The sequence below is a fragment of the Thalia democratica genome, chromosome 1 (assembly GCF_965202585.1).
Source record: "Thalia democratica chromosome 1, ktThaDemo2.hap1.1, whole genome shotgun sequence".
Lineage (NCBI taxonomy): Eukaryota > Metazoa > Chordata > Thaliacea > Salpida > Salpidae > Thalia > Thalia democratica.
The window spans coordinates 92,465,533-92,487,636 of NC_139165.1; the positions used below are offsets into that span (position 1 = coordinate 92,465,533).

Below are 22,104 nucleotides of genomic sequence, written 5' to 3' on the forward strand. Positions count from 1 at the left end.
TTGACTGTAAAATTTTTCCCGTAGCATGTAGTGTAAAACTAAAAACTATCAAATATGTGCTACATACATTTATTTGCTGTCTATCATGAATTCCAGAATATCTAGTATAAATTTTAAATCCTCGAATATGTTTCTATGCGGAAGAAACTAAAGTATATTCAGTTACCTACCAGACCATGACATTAGGATTCAGCCGGGTCTGTTTTTTTTTTATATTTCAAATTGATATCTGGCCGGATCCAAATCTGATTTTTTTAAATTAATATCCGGCCGGATCCGGATAGTTTTTAGAAAAAGATCCGGCCATAACAAAAAAGGCATTATCCGAACGAATTTGAATATTAGGATTCGTTAGACAACTAATTGAAATATATATTTTAAATAGCTCACTCACTTAAGCATGCACAATAAAGTTAGTTTTACAAAGTACAGCGACCTGCCATCTAGGTACGCTTTTTGAACTTAGCGAAAAAGTGAATACCTTAGCGGCAATTCGTACCTGGTACCAAGTACGAACTTTGGTCTTTAATTACCATCACTAAGCCTAATACAAACATGTTAAAAGTCATTTAACTTTACAATTGACTATCCTTTTAAACAATATTTTTCATTATAAAAGCAAACATATTTGTAATTATTTGAAGTCTTCAGTATTTATTTATTATATATACTTAATTGTAAGTATTTATATATGTATTTTGAAATCTATCTTAAACTCACAAAGTTTTTATCTATCTTGTACATTGTTCTTTTAAAATTTACATAGCACGCATAATTAACTACTAACTTTAAAAATAGATATTTATAAAAATGTTAAGCATGCTTTTATTAAACTGTGTTTATTCAAAAAAAATAGTTTAGGGTTACAAAATTTTAATCCTTCTAGCTTACTATTTAATTTTCATTCATTTTAACTGGTTATGTTGGTAGAATTACAACAATAAAGGAAAAAGTGATGTGGTATTCTTAGTATTGGATTTAAAAAAAAGTGCCTAAGAATTTTATAAATTGAATTTTTTTTTTAATTGTATGTATTTGTCATGGTTATTACAACATCAGGTCACTTAGGTTGACCAGGACAATTCAAGCTATCTTTAAATTTTTAAAAATGTCAATTTAATTGATGTTATTTTTGAACACAGCATTTTTTTTTGCTGAAATGTGCGTACTATACCAGCAGTGTGTACTTAGTTTACTGTTCACTGTAATTCAAGAACAAGTAAAAAAGCTTGAATTGTAGAGGTTTTTTAAAGTTTATAGCTTAGGTTTGTAAAACGCAAAAAGCTTAATGTATCTGCTAAGTAACGTATACAAAAGTAAAAAATATATATAGGATGTAAAAACGTTGCACAAAAATCATAGATTTTTCTTCGAACTATAAACATTTAAGACTTGAGATATTAGTTTTGAACATGTAAAAATAGTTTTACGTTTTTACGGTACTTAAATTTTTCCCTTGCTTAAAACTAATGATATTAAAAACGATACTGACCAGATGACAGCTTCTTTAAAAAAACAAATCATGAAACATTTTCAAAAATATTTTTGTTAACTATTTGCTTAAGACGTATTTTTGTTAACTATTTGCTTAAGACGTATTTTTGTTAACTTGTAAAGAAAAAAAAACTCAACAAAAAACGTTTTACACAATTGTTTAACTTATGCTTTAATAAGTGCTAGCAGCTATTTCATAATTAACAAATGTATTTTTAAGTGTTGTAGTAGTTTTGATAAATTTTAAATTATTTTATAAACAAACACAAACCCACCTATATCAATTAAAGCATAACTAGTGATTATAAAAAAAATATAAAACTTCTTTTAATAAGTAACAGTATTTCAAAATTAGTAGGTTGCTAGAAAAACACTGTCTGTACGATAAACTAATTTAGTGAATTATAGTTACAGTATTTTATAATCGGTTTAAAAAAAGGATTGATAAAAACATTACTTTAGATTAGTACACGAATCTTATAAGACTAGATCAGTAGGAGTAGAATCTTAAGAAATAACAAATGTAGATAATTGGTTTAAATCTCTCTTTATATTTAATACAAAACCATAGTATATTTTTTCAACTTTAGAATAGACACTTCTTTGAACTTATGATTTATATCTTTCACAAATTTACACAAGCGATTCAAAAAAACAAATCTATAAAGTAAATAAAGTATAACAACAAAAAAGAGTATAGACTTTAAAGGAAGTTTTCAATTCACGTTCAAAAACTAATTTTTAAGTAACGTGAAAGTTTAAATTAACACACTTTGTATTTACACAAGAATTTACGATATAAACTAATTAAATTTACTGTAGTCTTAGATTTATCTGCAGTTTTTCTTTTAATTCTTAACAGCAAAAGAAATATAGTCTATAATAAAGAAATAAAGACTTCAAGAAAATAAAACGTTTTAGAACAAAATAACTAAACTTTTAAATAGCTAAATAAAGCCTAATTTTTATTATGTCATTATATTGAAGATAACGGCCTTTTTTAGTACTTAAATTTAATTAAAATGATTGTTCTAACATTTTATTAAGTAGCTTATAAATGCAATTGCTTTGATTTCAAACTTTAGTTTTGAATTGTTTATAACTACTTCAGTTTTTTTTATAACTACACTGCTAGTAAAAAATTGTGTACATATTTACTTAACTTTCTTAATATTTAGTTTAAATATATAAAACATGGAATATTTATGCACACTCTGTAGATACATAGATCTTGATGATAATTTTTATGTAAAGTTTGTATAAAAAAAAACCACGTTAGCTTTTAGACAATATTTCAAAGAGACTTTACAACTCTTAACAAAATTTTAACATTTACATGCAATTTTAACAAATTTTATTATTCAAGAAAATAAAAAATATTTAAGTTTTCATTTAAAATACATTAGGTTAGTTTATAAGTTGTAAAACAATCTCTTTATATCTTATATACATACAAAAAACTAATGTAATATAATCTGATGTCTAATAAATCACCAGAAATTGCAGAATAAGTGCAAAATAATCTAGAAAATAAATCTAAGACCTTTCTTTCATAAACTATTTATTGATAAATGAAAAGAGCTCAAGAAGTTTGAACAAATCATAAATAAATACAATTTATTTAAAACAGGTTTAGAACCTATGCAATCAGACTAATAATAAATAAATACTTTTTTTAACAATATACGTACAAAAACAGAAATAACTTAAGGTTTTAGTGTAAAACAACTACAAAAAGTACTGAAACGGTTTAAACTACCTTAATTAAATATAAATAGATAAATAGTTTATTGAACTTGCAAAAAAAACGTAAAACTGTTAAAAAATTTCGGTTTAAGGACCTGGGTACACAAAAAGACCTCTCGGTCATCAAATTTATAATAGGATATTGTTACTTGTAGGTAAAAGTTATGCACCTTTATATTTAAGCATCTAATAAGTTATAGTTTTGTTGAAAAAACTATAGTTTTGAAACTTTTAAAGGCAATTAATATACTTAAAAGAGCTATTTGACACGGTTTTTTTTTTATTAATATTAGTCGTATTAATGATATAAGTTATTTTTATATTCTCTTAATATTTGTTCTAAATATTTTAATAAAAGTTAAAACAAACTTACCTGCATTCGTAATTTTAAGCTAAAAACTTAATCACCAGAAAAGATATTGAACTTGTCAAAGCTATTTTGTGTTTGAATAAGGTTTTAGTCGTTTGTTAATTCATTTTTTGTTTTAAAATATTTTTAGTAGTTCTCTAAAAACTGTAATCGTTTTTTTTATGTGCAAAACGATATATAACTAATTTGAATACAGAAGTTTCAAACTTTAGAGTGAAACAGTTCAAAAACAAAATGTAATATAAAAAAATGAAAGCGTTTTCTGCAGATAAATTTTTGGTTCAGTTATGGTTGGTTTGTATAGATATTTTTATATTTAACTATAGAAATAACTTTAAACTTGCATCAGCGTTTTTTTTTTCTTAAAAACTGATTTCAAACTAATTTTTTAAATTCTAAAGCATACAAACTTGGTTGTCTTTAAACGTTGTACTTTTAGTCAAAACTTGTTTAAAAAGTTACTACTATATTTAAAAAAAACCTTGAACCAGAAAACTTTACGAAATCCAAACAGTTTTTTTCCAAGCATGTCTTTTACACAAGTGATAATAAAAGTTTACTTAAAAAATATTAGTCGAGTATATTACAAAATTTTAAAAACCTTTGTTTTTAATTTCAATTGTTTTAAATATTAAAAGTTTTTATGTTTTGAAAAGTATCAAACATTTTCATGTACTGCTTTTTTTACAAATATTGACTTTTACAGTTTTATAAAGTAAAAGAAAAAAATTTTTAGTAATAGTAGTAAAATACAGCGATTATAGAAACTACTTATATACTTGTAAAAATATTAACAACAAAAAATAATAGACAAAAAAAGTATTTAAAACAAAACAAAATATAAATAAGCTACACAAAATCTCAAGAAAGTTTATTTTTTTTACAAAAAAATGAATATGTCTAAGTTTTTTTTTGACATGTTAAAAATTTCAAAAAACCTAATAGATCCTTTAATTAATTTTATTTTAAGATTTATAAATATTTAATATTAAGTTTATTTATAAATAAAATAAAAACGTTTTCTTTAAACATTTTCAGAATTTTATCATTTTTATCATTAGTGCACTGGTATAAATATATTACCAATAATCAACTCACCTCAATAAAAGAACAAACAAAAATGTTATTTACATACAACTAGTTCGTTTGTATGAAAGTAAGCTCATGAACAAACGTGTTAAAGTTTAGAGTTTTAATGAAGTAATGTACAACTCCCTTTGTTACATAAACCTTATAGTTTTCTTTGTTTGAGTGATATTATTATACCAATGCTTCTTGTCGGACAGATCATAGTAATTAAAGATTGATTATAATAATTTTAGAAATCATTATTCTATTGTTAAAGTATAATGCTTACTGTTGAGATTTAATTTTTTATAGTTTTGTTGTTTCCAACCAATAACGAATATCTTAATTGCTTTTCTGTAACTATATATTTTCGAATATACGATTTGTTTAGAGAAAAAGTTTTATAAGTGTTTCATAGAAAATAATGAGCAAAGTTTTAAGTACAGAAAAAAATATAAACGTTAATGAAACCTTTTAACTAACTGTTGTATAAATAGAAATTCTTTTAATTTCTTAAAATGTTACATCCAAAATTTACAGTTGTACTACTTAAAATAGCTGATTTAATATAGTTAAACTGAAAAAATTTTCACTTCTATCAAAACAGTTATATACATTAACAAGTTTTAATGGTTTTTTTTTCTTAAATTGCTTTAAATCACTCATCTAAAAACAGTATTTAAACTTTATTTTGTAAACAATGTATTGCAACTATTAAAAAATTAATTAAACATCAATTTTAGATAAAAAATGCTTTAAGGTAAAGTTTAATCAAGAAGATAAAAGTACATTAATATTTTATATATATGTTATGTGACCTAAAAGAGTTTGCACATTCAATCATTTTATAAAATTTAGTTTTTTATTACAAAACACTGCTTTTTGAGAAATTCCTTCCAGGTTTTTAGAAAATACACACTTTTGTATTTATTTTTAGTTTAAAGTAAAAAACTGTATTAAATATAATAAATAACACAGGGTTACCACTCGTTTTTTTAAAATGTTTTCCAAATATCTTCCAGGTTTTTGAAAGCACATATTTTTTTGTAGTAAGTTATTAAGTAAAAGAACGTTATATAAAGTTTCTCAAACTCCTGATTTTTTTTTGCCTAAATTGTCAAATTCCAGGTTTTTCAGGTAAAGTGGCAACTCTGTACAACAACATTGAAAAGATACTGAAAAGCTACTTTAAATTTATTAAAAACAAAAATGTCGATGACAATTTTTTTAACCTTGTGATAGATGTTTAATGTCAATTCAAAATTTTACTACTTTACATGTAAAAAAATTTTAAATTCTAGGTAATTTTCAAAATTTCAGATTTATATTGCCTAAACTGTCTAATTCCAGGATTCAGCAATTTCCTCAAGTAGTAACTTATGACTTTCACAAAATAATTTGTTGCATTTTTACAGTTTTATCTTAAATGAGTTTTACTCCATAAATAAGTTTCATTTAAATTCTTGTTTAATAGTACATTTTTAATTTTGTTCTAAGCCAGTTTTCAAACTAATCTAAATGCTAAAATTACATAAACAAAAATTGTCTTTTAAATAATTTTAGTATTTAAACAGGTAACACTTCAACTTTTATAAAACTTTAATTTTAAGAGTTTAAAAAAAGTCAAAACTTATAAGTGTTTTTATATTTTAACAATTCTTTTATTTTAACTTTAAACAAATAAAACAATTAATGATAATAAAAAATCCACACGTAACTTCAGTAATTTGTCACTATAATTTATTAAAAAGAATTTACCTATTCATTGTAGAAATACATACTTACAAACATCACAAGAGCTAAAAAAAGAAGATATTTTTGACTTTAACCTTTTCAAACTTTATTGATAAACAATAGACTAGATTGTTTACAAACAGTTTCTTCTAAAAAATTGTTAATTTCAAACTGTTAAACTTGTAAAAAAATATTTCATACTAAAGAGTTACAAAAGATTATTTGCCCCCATTAAAAAATAATCGTTAAGTTTTACTTAAAATTGAAAACAAAAGTATGTTGTAGACAAAAGGACATTTCTAAAACTTCAAGCACATTTCCTAAACCTAAATACAAAACTTTTGTCTTTCTCATTAGGAATCCAAGCGAAGCAGAAAAAAAAAACTCTACGACAAATGAAAAGGAATGAAAAAAGGTTGTATTTATAAAAATATTATTTTAAACTTAACAATTTTCTTTCAATTAAAACGTACCATAAAATGTGCAACTTTCAAGTAATTCTGTCAACAAAAACAAAATTCTGATGATGATATAGTCTCCAGCAACTGCAAAACAATCTAAACTTAGCACGTGACTTCACACCATGATGACGTCATGCTACACGACTGTGACGTCAAATGAGCCCGCACACGTTGACGTAGTTCCTGACGCAGAAGCTGCCGGTGGCGTGGCCGTCCCTGTCAAAGTGCAGGTCCTCGAAGCAGGACCGGCACCAGAAGGACGGGTCCTCGTCGCTCAGCTGGTCGTGGGTGGTGATCAGCGTGCCCACGTTGTCCAGGCAACCCTGTTGTCGTGGTTACCGGTTTAATTTGGTTTGTTGAACAAATTATTATCTTACCACTTGAATTTGGTTTGTTGAAAAGATTATTATCTAATATGAAAAAAAGTAGACTGGTTGCAAAAGTCATGTATGTTGTAGTAATGTTTTTTGAGTTAAAGAAAAACAGCATCAAAAAAGCTTATGATTAATAAATTAGAAGTTTGAGTACTGTGAACTTAATAGACTAACAAAAAAAACTAATGAATAATAAGTGAGCACAACTAATATAAGTTTAAAAAAACAAACTTTGCACATTTGAGCTTTGCATCTTGGTCGGCAAATTGCGTGGGGGTAGGCGGATATGGATTGACAGTCGTTACAGCCCAACAACCTGAAATAATTAAAATGTTTTAAAATTTGTATGAAATATCTTTATACTTTTCAGTGCTGTGCTGAAAATAAGCATATGAATGAGACGTAAAAAATATTAATAGAATAATCAGCATTTAATTAAAGTGCATAAATTATGTATTAATCTAAAACAAAAAATGTTCAATTTCAGCTAAGTAAAGCGAAATACAAAAATACTTAGCCAGACGATAATGCAATTCATCCATACAATTTTAAGCTTAATCAAAAAATATTTTCAAATCCAAAACATTCTAAACTAAAAAATGTTCACCTATTCTTTTAATTTCCTATCAAAACAATACCAATTAAATTTAAAAGTTTTATAACTTGTTCAAATCTTTGTAAAACCAACATACATTCACACAATTTTAATAATTTCAAAACCTGATGTCGATGAATTTAATTTCGTGCTCGCAGTCCCCCATGTGCATGTACACGTAAGGCTTGCCCAGCTCCACCGTCAAGTCCTCGAACTTCACTTCCCGCATCAGCCGCTGCTTGATGTCGTTCACAGGTGGAAGGTGGCTCACCTGGTCGGCGGGTTGCTGCTTCATCCACTCTATGGTATACCTGCATTGAGTGTCATTAGAGGGCGGTGTTGAGTGGTAAAGAACAATAACTTAAATCTTATCTTGTCAACATTATCTTAACGACTACTTGTAGTAGACAGAAATTGAGTGTTATGGCAGGTAGAAGATACAAATATAAATAAAAATTGCTACAAAGAAGTGATGCAAATCGTTACATATTTTCTCTGTTTTCTTTTAAATGTTAAGCTTTAATAAGAAATTAGGTAAAATTTACTCTTTTATGAAATATTTAATTTTTTCTTTCATGTTTTTACTTTTAAAATGTTGAGTTATAACAGTTTTAATTTTACTTGGCCAAATCGATGTCGGTTTTCTTCCTGTCGTCGGTGTAGAAGGTGTCTTTTATGAAGAAGGTGGAGGAAGTGATGTGCTTCTTCAGCACGTCTTCCTTGTCGCCTCCGTACGTAACCTGCTGGAAGTCTTGCGGGCAGGATATGATGTCCCTCAGCGCGGTGAGTGGCTGTTTGGAGATAAACTGTTACTTATCTAATTTTGTATTTGAAGAAAAACCCCTTTTGTTTCAATAATTTATTCTATTTTATCTCTTATCTAACTTATCATACTTATCTAACTTTATATTTCAAGAATTGTGTTTCAATACTTTATTAACAATAAATAACCTGAACGGATAATAAGTATAAATATCATTATCATGTTGTTTATTGCGCAATGTTGGACTCAGGCATCGAAACATTAGACACTTAAACAGGACACAGAATGAGAAAATAGAAATAAAATACATTTAAAATCACAATATGAACACACACACATAATAAGAACATAGTAAGATGAGCTATAATTCAATTATGCTAGAAATTTACTTAGTATTAAAATGAATTTTGTTGGATACTTGTTTTAACATGTGTTTTATAAAGACTACAACATATTTAAAAAAAAATACTTTTGTTACATTGTTTTGATCTGCAAGTATATGTGCTTTTTGTATCTCTTAGTACTGTTACTAAACATATATTAGTAATAAGTGCCGTTTTGTTTAACTTCTACTAAATTTATAAAATACTAAATGTCAAAAACTTATATTCTTACTCATAACTATTGCTTGAAGTTCTTTTGAACTTACTCAACCAATGGAATACGGAAACATAATGATAACATAGCAAGAAGTAATGAGGTACTTAGATATTAAAAACTATTCTGTTAGTATTGTATTTATCTACAAAAAAAAAAAGTATTTCAATTGTTACCCGTACCATTGATTTAACTTGTGTAATGAATTTCAAACACTTCTAAAACCTTTTGAATTGATATTACTAACTTAAAAAAATATACTACTACTTAAATGTGATGCGAGACAGACATGGAAAAATAAAAAAATAAATATTTATCATTCAGTAATCTCATAATAAAAATTGCTATTTGGATAAGAGTTCATTGTTTGACAAGAGCTTTTGATTAAAACCGTGCGCCAAAGCCAACATTTTCATTTATTCAAACACAACAAGCTTACTTGGGACAATACACTTACCATTGATTTAACTTGGTTGTTGATTTTCAAGCATTTCTAAAACCTTTTAAAATATTATTAAATTACAAAAAAAAAAAGACCTGCGATGCGAGACAGACGTAATCGAAGCGTATAATTGCTTGATAACAATAAGCACCAACAACTTTTATAGTTATATCAACTTGCAAAACTAACTTGTGAAGCAACAACAATTACTAATCAAAAAAAAACAAGCTTACCTGAGAAGCGAGACAGACGTAGTCGAAGTACTGTACATTTGTTACTATTATGTATAGTAAACTCATGATAAAAATTAGTTTTTGGTTAAGAGTTCATTGCTTGATAATATCTTTTGATTAAAATCGTACGCCAAAGCAAACTTGAAACTCATAAAAAACAACCTGCGAAGCGAGACAGACGTAGTCGAAGTAGTAGTTCTGCTTGATAACAATAAGCGCCAACAACTTTTTTAGTTATATCAACTTGCAAAACTAACTTGTGAAACAACAACAATTATAATCAAAAAACAACAAGCTTACCTGCGAAGCGAGACATATCATAATACAAATTTTAATTTGGATAACAGTTCATTTTAAAATATTATCAAATTACAACAAACCAACCTGCGATGCGAGACAGACGTAGTCGAAGTAGTAGTTCTTGAACTTCCTGGCGCTCCTCAGCAGCGACACCCTGACAACCACCACCGCGTCCCTGCCTATCGCCACCTGGTCGCTTTCTCCCTTCACCTCCGCCATCGCCCACTTCTTTCTCTGTTTTGAAAATAAATGATGTAAGAAAAATTATTTTAAATTTCAAATCCTAAAAATTTTTGTAATTATAACAAATATTGGTTACAATGTATGAAAGCAAGGTGCATGTAAAATGCAAAACAATTAAAAAAAAGTTTTTTTTGTAACAACTCGTGACAGTAAAGAGCGGTTTTATATTTGCTGAGACAGGGCGTAATTAAATAAAAAGAACCTGTACAAAAACAACAAAGAACTTTTGATGAGTTATACAAACATTTTAAGAATTGCAGTCCGGTAGCATTATTTAAATGTAAAAAAATCTAAAATATTACAATTATATGTACTATAAAATATTATAAACATAATTTTAATAATGTATATCAATATCTAAATTAACAATAATTACTATGTAACATATAACTAAAAATTTATAACAATATCTTCTATAATATACTATATAATCAAATCATATAATAAAAATAATTAAGTATAAATTAATTCTAGAAGAATAATAAACCAACAACGAACCAGTGAAGCGTCCATCTCGATCATGCGGCACCTCGATAACGTGGACTTCTTCACTTTTACGTGCTTGGTCAGCATGCACACCCGCTCCTTCCGCTGCTGCACCGTGCACAGGTCGATGGTCGACGGGAGGTTCTCGCAGTAGGACGGCTCCATCACGCTCCTCTCCATTGGGGTCGTCAGCATTTCGGGACTGTTTGAAAGAATAAGATAGGGTCAGATACTATTTGTACATGTTGATTTTAAAGATGTTTAACTTAGCTAACAGTTGCTTTTTACCGCTTTTTATGATGAAAATAAGTTTTTGAGATATGAGGGAATAGAGTCTATAGGCAAGGTTTTTCAAATTAAAAACAAACAATATACAAAGTACATTTAAAAGAGTAAGTCGTCAGTATTTAGGGAATGTAATGGTATGAGTATTATTGATACATCTTGCATGTTCATTGATGCAAAATGTAAAAACTAACAAGCAATAACTTAGTTTCACTGTCTACGATAATTGTACACGAATTTATTTTACAAGCACTTTCATTTATGAAAAAAAACTAAGTAAAAAAAGCTGTGATTTATAATTGTATAAAGGTATTGTTGTCAGCATTTCAGTATAAATTGTATTAATAGCGATAGGAAAAATATGAGTGATACGTGTTGCTATGTTTATTGATATAACGTATAAACTAACTAACAATAAATTTGATATGCATTTCACATTCTATTATGACTGTACACGAACTTATTTTGCAAAAAAAAACAAAAAAAAAAAAGCTGTGACTTATCATTGTATAAAGGGATTGTAGTCAGCATTTCGGTATTGTTTGTAATAATAGCGAAACGAATATATTAGCAATACCATTAAGGTACACGTTTTAAGAGGTACGCAGCAAAGTAGAGTTTGCGAAAAATCAAAAAGACTAGATATTTGCCATTATTTGGTGTTAAAGGGAATATATTTGTAATACTTAAGTATAGATGTAGTGCTTATACCTATTGTAAAAATAAGGAGCCTGCGGCATTAATGATATTTATAAGAAAGTTTTCTACCAGAAAGTTTTTATAGGTGGGAAGTTAACTTACAGGTCTTCAGCGCTGTTTGTAATAATATAATGTAAATTCAGTTTAAAGTTACCAACTTGAGTTGAAAAAAGATAAAAATTTAAAAGCAAAACTATTCTTAGAATCAAATAAATTTGTTTTATGTTCGAAAAAGTATGACATAAGTTTTAAGCATTCTTAGATATGATAGTAAACTGCGAAGTTTTTGTCAGAATTAAGTATTTAAATAGTAAATAAATATAAAATAATAAAATTGTTAAAGATAGTACTCAAATAAATGTGTATATACAAATAGACTATTTTTAAATAAAATTTAGAAAATCAGCTTTAAGTAGATGTTTATTTATTAGAGGTTGTAAAGCTGGTGTTCTCAAAATAAAAAAATCTTCAATTCATGTTAATATGTTTTTTAAAGTAACAAAAATGATAGATCAATAAAATTTTTTAGTATTCAAGACACTGAAACATTATTCTTTTTTCTGATCTGGATAAAATTACCTGCAAATGTGCTTCAAGTTTGCAGCCGTCAACTGATCCAGTCCCAGATCATCCAGAATTTCATTGGCATTCCTCGAGTGTGTGGGAATCCTGTGCTTTTCTTCATTTTGCAAAGCTTGGGTCTTTTTCTATAACAATATTGAATTGTTTTCAAATGCTTTATAGAAGTGATAGATATGACTAATGATAATAAAAAATTCAAAACTTTCATATTTTATGTATATTACCTATTACAATCATTTTCCAATAAATAATATGAAAACCATGAAAGACATTTTAATTAAAAGTTTATTTTTACAATGGATTTTTAGGTTGCTATGGTATTCCAAAAAACTACTCATAGTATAAAAAATATTTTTTTTAAGTTTTTAAATGTTTGTGAAAAACTGTCAAGTACAAATATGACTTAAACAAATAGTTTTTAAACTAAAACCAATAGTAATTTTATAAAGTTAAATACAAAGGCTTTTAATAGTATTATTTACCATCAAACTACATTAAATCAGAGAAAAAATAATAGTTATGGTTTATATAAACTTAAAAGAAGTATATAATGATGAAGTATTACTATTAAAAAACAAACTTATTTTTAAAATTTTAAAGTTTTTACAGATGACTTGTAACTTACTGAAACAAAACAACTAAATTAACACCTACTAAATAATACCTATATAAAGACAAAGGGGTTGATAATAAAAAAAATAAAAATATTTAATGAAAGCCCTAAGTTTTATTTATAATTCAGTTTAAAAAAACTTAAACTATATTTTTAGACATAGTTATTTTTTTACAAAATACTGAAAGCAAAACTATGAATTTTGTTGTCAATTTTATGTGAAATTTCAAACTAAACAAAAATAAATTATTTTACATTTTGAAAGTGAGAGTTTAATTTTACTTTTCAGAAATTAATTATCTAAAAATTTAGACAAATTTGTTGTAAAATGTCAAATTAAAACATTTATCAAGACAATATTTTTTTTTTTTTATTGAAAAATGGATAAGAGTTTAAAAACTATTTCATTAGGGTTATCTCTATTATTACAGTAACTGTCAGCTGAGTTTATGTAGAAAATATTTAGAAAACTTATGCAGAAAATAGAAAAAAAAAAGTTATTTACCTCCAATCTGCCATTAACTAATAAAAATCTAAGTAAACAAAATTATTATTTAATGCTTGTATTATTCTTTAAATATTGTTACAATTATACATAAAAATTTAATGGTTTAAATATAGAATACAAATTTAAGTTCTATTTATAAAAGAATTATTCAACTAAACCTTTGGAGGCTGTTGTCAAAAAAACTTGAAGAAAATCAAAAACAGCTTCTATTTTACTAAAACCCGCTAAAACCCTAAAAAAGTTTTTGAAACAATTATAAATTGGTTGCAAATCTTTGATGGCACAAACAATAGCCTGATTGATCAGAAAATAGCCAGAGTGACTTTAATCTATCCTTGATCAGCCGAAGTTTATTCAAAAACTTTAAAAGAATGTTGTGTTTTTGGTGCAAATATTTTTAAGCCAGTTTGTATATGAAAACATTGTACACTCAGATTTGAAAATACACTCAAATACATCAATTTTTTTATTTTTATTACAGCCTTTTATATGTCATACTCTAACAAAGAAAACCAAATCTTAAAAAGAAAAGAAATTTAAATTATTTATAAAGCAAAAAAAAAAGCAGTAATTTGTTGTACAGTTTTTAGGTGCTAAAAACCACTTATTTTAATTTTTATACACTAGTACTTTAAAGGTATTTATTTATAAAAAAACAGTGGATTTTATATGAAAGTATGAACTACAAGTCAGTTTTTTTAAATGAAATGAAATTTATTATTAAAATCTAAGATATAGTCATTTCTGTATTAAGCATTTGTTTCAAACGCATGTACCACAACCTTTTCATAGTAAATTTACTTGGAAATTGAAATGAAAACTAATCTTTCTTTTCCTTCATTTTTAAAGCTACTAACCTCAAGTTTTAAAACCTAACCTTAAAAATTTAAAACAACTAAACTAAACGAATATATAAACAAAACAAATAGTAAAACAATATTTAAATAAAACTAAAGTATTAGAAATATATTTCAAACTTTTTTATAGTTAGATTTAACAATACACTTTCAAAATCCACCAAGTCAAATTCCAGGACTGCTTACTGATCAAGGGTAAAGGTTAGGGGTAACAGTGATAGTGAAAAATAAATAAAAAATAAGCAAAAAATTTAAATAATATACAAAAAAAATTGGGTGGATTTTAAGTGCGGGTGGACATTGATCAGGTGGATTTTGATAGCATACTAATTAAACAGACTTACAATAAATCCTTTGATGTAAATTGGATTGGAAGGTTTTTCAGTTCCTGTCACATCCATTTTAGCTATATGAACTTTGTGTATAAACAACTCTGAAATCAGTTATAAAAAGCTTTATTTATGCTAGTTTGATATGTTCAAGTATAAACTTTTAAATTATTAGATGTATTATTAACGGGTAGGTGTCTAAATTGCGCGAGCGTACAAAATTGCACAAGGGGACAAAATTGCACGAAAACACAAAATTGCACGATGATACTTTTGCACGAGAGCACAAAATTTCACGAAGATAAAATTGCACGCAGACAAAATTGCACAAAGGCTCACTTTTGCACGAAGACACTTTTGCACGAGGGTATATTTTTGCACGAGCAGACACTTTTGCACGCAGACACTTTTGCACAAAGGGTAATTTTTGCACGAGTGACAACTTAGCACGGAGGGTCAATTTTGCACGGGTTTTGTTTCCTTCCCAGGGACGGGTCAAAATTGCGCGTAGACATTTTTGCACGAGGGGACAAAATTGCACAAGAAGACTCTTTTGCACGAAATTTTTTAATATTATTTAAAAAATAAAAAAATCAGAATTAAAAAATTTATAACTTAATAATAAAAAATACTAAACAAAACTATATAATATTCAAAAAAAAAATCTGAATTAGTAAATTTAATAACTAAATAACAAAAAAAAAAAAAAAAAAAATTAAAAATTTTATGATTTAATAATAAAAAATACGAAACAAAATTACATATTATTCAAAAAAATAAAAAAATCTGAATTATAAAATTTAATAACTAAATAACGAAAAATTAAGAAAAAAATATTGAGTTAAAAATAAAAAATTAAATAGTGAAAGATTTAAGTAAATAAAAAAATATATATAGTACTTTTAAGTAAAAAAAAATATTTTCCAGTAAAAAAAAATTATATGTTAATTAGATTTTTTTAAATAATAAAAATAGTTAGAATATAAAAAATCAACTAACTTAATAATAAATAAGTTATTTAAAATCAAAAAATATTTAAGATTTACAAAAATTAAAAATTAAATAATAAATACATTAAATAAAAGTCCAAATAAATTTAAATGAAATATAATAAATATAAAAGTCAAAATGAACAATTTAAATAATAAACAAAACTCTATCAAAAAAATTTATATAAACAAAAATAAAAACTAGATTATAAAATTAGATTCTAACCGTTATTAAAATATAATTACCAAAAAAAGAGTTTTGTTTAAACTATTATTTTTTGTTAAAAATAGAAATTAACTAATTGTAGCTGTTGTATTATTTTGTTTGTTTCATTTAAGTCAAAAGCTTATATTTCTTTTTTCTTCTAAAAATGTAAAAATAAAATTGCTTCTGACAGTGCTTTTTCGTAAGTCTTGGTTAGATAAAGAGAAAATACAGAGCAGGAGAAACTTAAGAGCTAATTAGACTAAAATGCGTGCAAATACTGATGCAACTAAGATAAAGTTTAGAAAAATATAAAACAATGATATATAAATTAGGTTTAAAACTTTTATATAAAACAATAAAGTACAATTTTAAGTATAGTTTATGGAAGTACAAAGCCGTAACAGAACTTTTTGTACAATGCACAATAAAAATTTCAAAAGACGGATTTTCTCTTTTCTAAATTTATTTAATTGTTTCACTATTTTGCATGCTCGTTTTTTCTGGACAAAAGTATCTTCGTGCAATTTTGTCCCCTCGTGCAATTTTGTACACTCGCGCAATTTTAACACCTACCCATGTAAAACTTTATTTATTTTATTTTTTTTAATCTTGTTTTATTTCATATTAAAATTTAGTATAATTATAATATAGTTTATGTTTACATCAATACATGTCTATTTTTAAATAAGGTTTATTTTAAGTATGATAAAATTCTAGTTTTATTTTTATTAAAATAAAATTTTAATTTATAATAGTTTTTAAACACATTAATTTAGTTTCAATTAAAAAAAGGTTATACATATTTAATAAATTATTTAAAATTAATTTAAACCTGGTTAAATTAGAATGAGCTACACTAGCACATGCTTATTATTATTTTTTTATAAAACATATATATTTTTTATTTAGTTATTTTAAGTTGACATTTTTTGTGCAAAATTGACCCTCCGTGCAAAACTGTCTGTCGTGCAAAATTGACCTTCCGTGCAAAATTGTAACTCGTGCAAAATCGACCTTCCGTGCAAAATAGTCTTCGTGCAATTTTGTCCCCTCGTGCATTATTGTGCCCGCGTGCAAATTAGTCTTCGTGCAATTTTGTACACTCGTGCAATTTTGTTCTCGTGCAATTTAGTCCCCGCGTGCAATTTAGTAACCTCGTGCACTTTTGTCTTCGCACAATTTAGACCCGTTCCCATTATTAACATACAGTTTTTAGATATAACTTAATACTTTTGCTTCATAAGACCTTTACAGTAAGTTTGAAAACAAAAGCAAAAATAAACCCAAGACGCTATAAAATTTTTGATATAGCTTGAATTTTAAGATGAAGTTAAAATTTTTAACAACTCAACACAAAATACAGTTTAGACAGTAAAAATTTTGTTGAAAAAGTAAGCACATTTGTTATCATTAGAAGAAATATTGTTAAGTTTAAAAATCACAGAACAAGTAAAAAAAAATATTATTAGATGAATTAAAAACTATTTTAATCAAATACTTTGTGTATTAATTAAGAAAGTTGTTTACTGAATTGCATCAAGATGTTCTATGATAAACTAAATGAATACTTTTAACTCTTTAGTAGAGTAACTTTAAAATTTGCACAAGGGCACAAAATCGCACAAAGATGAAAAAATTGCATGAAGGGGACATTTATGCACAGAGATATTTTTCCAGAGGTTGAATTTTTTTATAGTAATTTAAATTTTTTTCTTAGCTATCACTGTTACCCCTGACCCTTACCCTCAGTATTTTTTCTCTTTGTTTTTTATTAATTTATTTTTAACTTTTCCGTTTTTTTTATACTCTTGTGCAAAAATGACCCTCTGTGCAAATTTGACCCTTGGTGCAAAATTATATTTGTGCAACTTTTCCCCTTGTGCAAACTTGTCTTTGTGCAATTTTGAACCGTTCTCTTTAATTACGTATTTTAATTATATGTTTAAATAGCTGAAAAAAGTTTATAAACATGTTAAGTAGCTATTTTAGTATAGCATAGTTAAATTATTTTAGGCAAGAAATTTATGAAGGTAAAAGGACTTTTTAGTTTTTAATTGTAAAAATAATACTAAAAACAGGGTTGCCACTTGTTTTTTCAAAAACTTTTCCAGGTTTTTCAAATTTCTTCTAGGTTTTAAAAAGTACACAATTTTAATTCTATTTTTATTTTAAAGTTAAATTTGAGGTGAGAAACTGTGTTGAATATTATAAAAAGATTGAAAAGATACTGTCAAAGTACTTAAAATGTGTTTTCCAATAAATAATTTTTTGAAGATGAGAAAACCTTATAATCTATATGATAAGTGTTTTGAGTCAAACCAAAATTTTACTTCTGAACATGTTAAAATTCTTAAAATTTCCAGGTTTTTTGTTCAAAATTCCAGGTTTTTTCAAAATTTCTCAAATTCCTGTTTTTTTTGCCTAAATTGTCAAATTCCAGGTTTTTCCAGGACCCCAGGTAAAATGGCAACTCAGTAAAAATATGCTTTAATACTTTGAATTTGTTTTATAGTACTAAAAACTCAAATAATATCAAAAATATACCAACTTTTTGTTGTATACATTGTCATTTATCTTATCAAAATTTAATAATTAATACATAAAAATAGTCAAAAATTCTACATATTCTTGATCAAGCTCCAAAATATGTAACTCTTACATTAGATCTCAACTAAACTACACAAAAAACATGCTAAGGATAAAATAGAAACTTTTTAATCAATAATTATTTTGACTATCATCCAAAACCTCTGCATACAAGTATACAAAATAAAAAAACTTTTAAGATAAAATTGATTTCAACTTCTTTTTCCATTTTCATTTAAGAATTGTTTTTTATTTAATAACATAAGAGGTCAGCAGCCTCATCAAACTTGCGGCATGAGAAAAATTGCTTCAAGTAAAGTTCTTAATAAAAAAAAAACTTTGAAGGCCGCATTTATTTAAAAAAGTTCAAGTAATCAATAGAAAAATAGTATTTAAGATCAAATACGTGATAAATTAAGCAACAGTAGAGCACTAATAAAGAGTATTTATTAAATTAAGAGCCTAACTGTAAGTTTTTATTACATTAAATATAATTTACATTAGTTTAAACATGTATATTTTTAGCTGAAAAAGAGGTTGCAGGCAACATATTTTGACTTTGAGAGCCCTATTTGCTGCAGTTTGCCAACCCTTGCATTACATCATCTTAGTTTATAAATAGAATAAACTAAATTAAAAAATAATCTTAAATAGTATCAAATTGCTAAGAAATAAAAATCTAACTTGGTAATTCTTTCAAAAAAACGCCACATTTTATAGAAAAATTTTCTACATTAAAAATATATTAAATTTAATGAGAAAAACTTGTGAAATGTTTTTTTAAGTTTTATTACAAACTGTACACAGAAAAATAGCTGTCAAATTTTTTTTGCAATTAAGTTTAAAATGTGAATGCATTATGATAATAAATAAAACAAATAGAACTAAAGATATACATATTACTTATAAGATTTACTAAATAATATATACTTTATTATCTTAATATTTCATTAAAAAGTTTAAACATAACTGGCTCATTTTTGAAAAAAAGTTTATTTCGTTTAGCTCTCTTCGGAATAACATTGCTAAAAACTATGAATATTGTAGAGTAATTTCATTATATATAATGAATTTGAAAAGTCTAACAAAAAATAGTTACGTCATAAAGTATAAAAGTCTGTTTAGAAAAAGTTTGAAAAATAGAATAAAGCTGTACTGAACTAACTTGAAGTAATTTATAAGACAAAATTGCTTAAACAAAAACATTTAAAATAGTAGAAATTTTTACCTTAAACTAAATTAAATAAAAAGCACATCAAAAAATACGACAATAACAACAACAAAAATAATACTACTTAAGACCCTATTTGTAAAGTTTTAAATTGTAAAAATCTCTTTGTTTGCAAATTTTTGGCTCGCGAGATCTAATAAACAAAGATTCTAGAACTATATTAATTATAGAACTAGGTATTAATATTTCAGCTATCAATATTTTAAACGTTATTAGAGCACATATTGTTGATTAAGGGCATAGGACCTTTCTTTTTTGAAATTTGATCTTATTTTATATAGTTTTTACTAAGCTACAAGATGCTTTTTACAGATTTAAAAGATTCAAAATAATTTTGGAGATATAGCTGGTCAAAGTCGGAGGCAACAATAGGATCATTATGGGAGGCGCAAACTAAAACTGCAAAAATAGACTATTTACTAAAAGTCTATCTCCTCCTACGTTTTTGAGATAACTAACTCAAATTTTCAGGAAATGTTCTTTGCAACATTTAGAAAATTCTGTCAGAACAAAATTTAAAAAGATTAAAAAATAAAAAATTTATACCAAAAAAACAAAAAAAAACTTTTTTTTTGACAATTTTTTATATAAAATATATATATTTTTTTTTTAATTCTTTACAACAGAAGTTTCTAAATATATCAAGGGACATTTGCTGAAAGTTTAAGGTAGTTATCTCAAAAAACGTAGGAGAAGATAAGACTTTTAGTAAAATAGTCTATTTTTGCCATTTTAGTTTGCGCCTCTCATAAGTTACCTATTGTTGCCTCCAACTTTGGCCGGCAGTATCTCAAAAATTATTTTGAATTTATTTAATCTGTAAAAAGCATTTTGTAGCTTAGTAAATTTTATTACTTGTATTACGTTTAAATTTTATATATATTATATTATACTGTTTAAGGGCATAGGGGGGGGTAAACACCCTTTTTTGGTTTTTGATCTTATTTTATATAGTTTTTACTAAGCTACAAAATGCTTTTTACAGATTTTAAAAATTCAAAATAATTTTTGAGATATAGCCGGTCAAAGTTTGAGTCAACAATAGGTTCCTTATGGGAGGCGCAAACTAAAACGGCAAAAATAGACTATCTTACTAAAAATCTATCTTCTCCTACGTTTTTTGAGATAACTACCTCAAACTTTCAGGAAATGTTCCTTGATATATTTAGAAAATTCTGTCGGAAGGAAGTTTGAAAAAATAAAAAAATAAAAATTTTATATAAAAAATAAACAAAAAAAACAGTTTTTTTTTTTTTTTTTCTTATAAAATTTTTATTTTTTAATTTTTTTAAATTCTGTTCCGACAGAATTTTCTAAATACTGCAAGGGACATTTCCTGAAAATTTGAGGTAGTTATCTCAAAAAACGTAGGAGGAGATAGATTTTTAGTGATTTCTAGTTATTTGTCGTTTTAGTTTGCGCCTCCCATAAGGATCCTATTGTTGCCTTCAACTTTGACCGGCTATATCTCAAAAATTATTTTGAATTTTTTAAATCTGTAAAAAGCATTTTGTAGCTTAGTAAAAACTATATAAAATAAGATCAAAAACCAAAAAAGGGTGTTTACCCCCCCCCTATGCCCTTAATGTGCAATGTTGGACTCAGGCATCAAAACCTGAGCCACTTAAACAGGACACACAAAGAGATAAAGGAAAATAAACTTATATTCAACACTTTAAGATAAACTATATATATATATACAAACATAATTTGAATGAAAACACAAGTTAAACACAATATGATATACAAATGAACTAAATATATTTAAAAAAAATTCAGTTCAAAAAATTTTAACTTATATATTACTTAGTACACACAATAAAGAAGTTTGTCTAAAATCATTGCTTATAAAACAAAATTCATAAAACAAAATAAATAAAAGTAAACTAATAGTTTATAGAGGGGGGGAGGTGTAGGGAAAAGAATTTTTATTTTCTTTTGTTTATAGTGGAAAATTAGTGAATTTTACTGGTATTTATTGTATTCAAATCAAATCTTTTTAGCTTTAAACAAAATTGTTTAACCCCTTCACAAGATACTATATCCTGAGGTAGTTTGTTCCACATAGCTTTTGCTCTGTGAAAAAATGTGCCTTGCCACTGACTGTTTTGAAAATCATGTTTACATTTTATTTTCAAATTATTTCCTCTTATTTGATATTTATTTTGGGAAAAACTAAAAAACTGGTTAATAAAACTTTCATATTTGCCATTGATAATTTTGTAAAGAGTTAATAAATCAAATTTCCATCTTCTATATTCCAAGCCAAATTTAATCATTCTATCATCATATGATGTGTTAGATATGTTGC

At 25.8% G+C, this 22,104-nt stretch overlaps 1 protein-coding gene across 1 annotated transcript; it reads right to left on the minus strand.

Moving 5' to 3' along the window:
- Positions 1-6,705: 6,705 nt before the first annotated feature.
- LOC145841184 (snRNA-activating protein complex subunit 3-like) lies at positions 6,706-14,851 on the minus strand. Its single transcript, XM_082948558.1, has 8 exons — positions 14,795-14,851; positions 12,470-12,597; positions 10,919-11,108; positions 10,262-10,411; positions 8,464-8,633; positions 7,968-8,153; positions 7,479-7,563; positions 6,706-7,196 (listed from the first exon to the last, which is right to left on the minus strand). The coding sequence occupies exons 1-8, from the start codon at positions 14,849-14,851 to the stop codon at positions 7,026-7,028; spliced, it is 1,137 nt and encodes a 378-aa protein (XP_082804684.1). The 3' UTR covers positions 6,706-7,025.
- Positions 14,852-22,104: the final 7,253 nt, after the last annotated feature.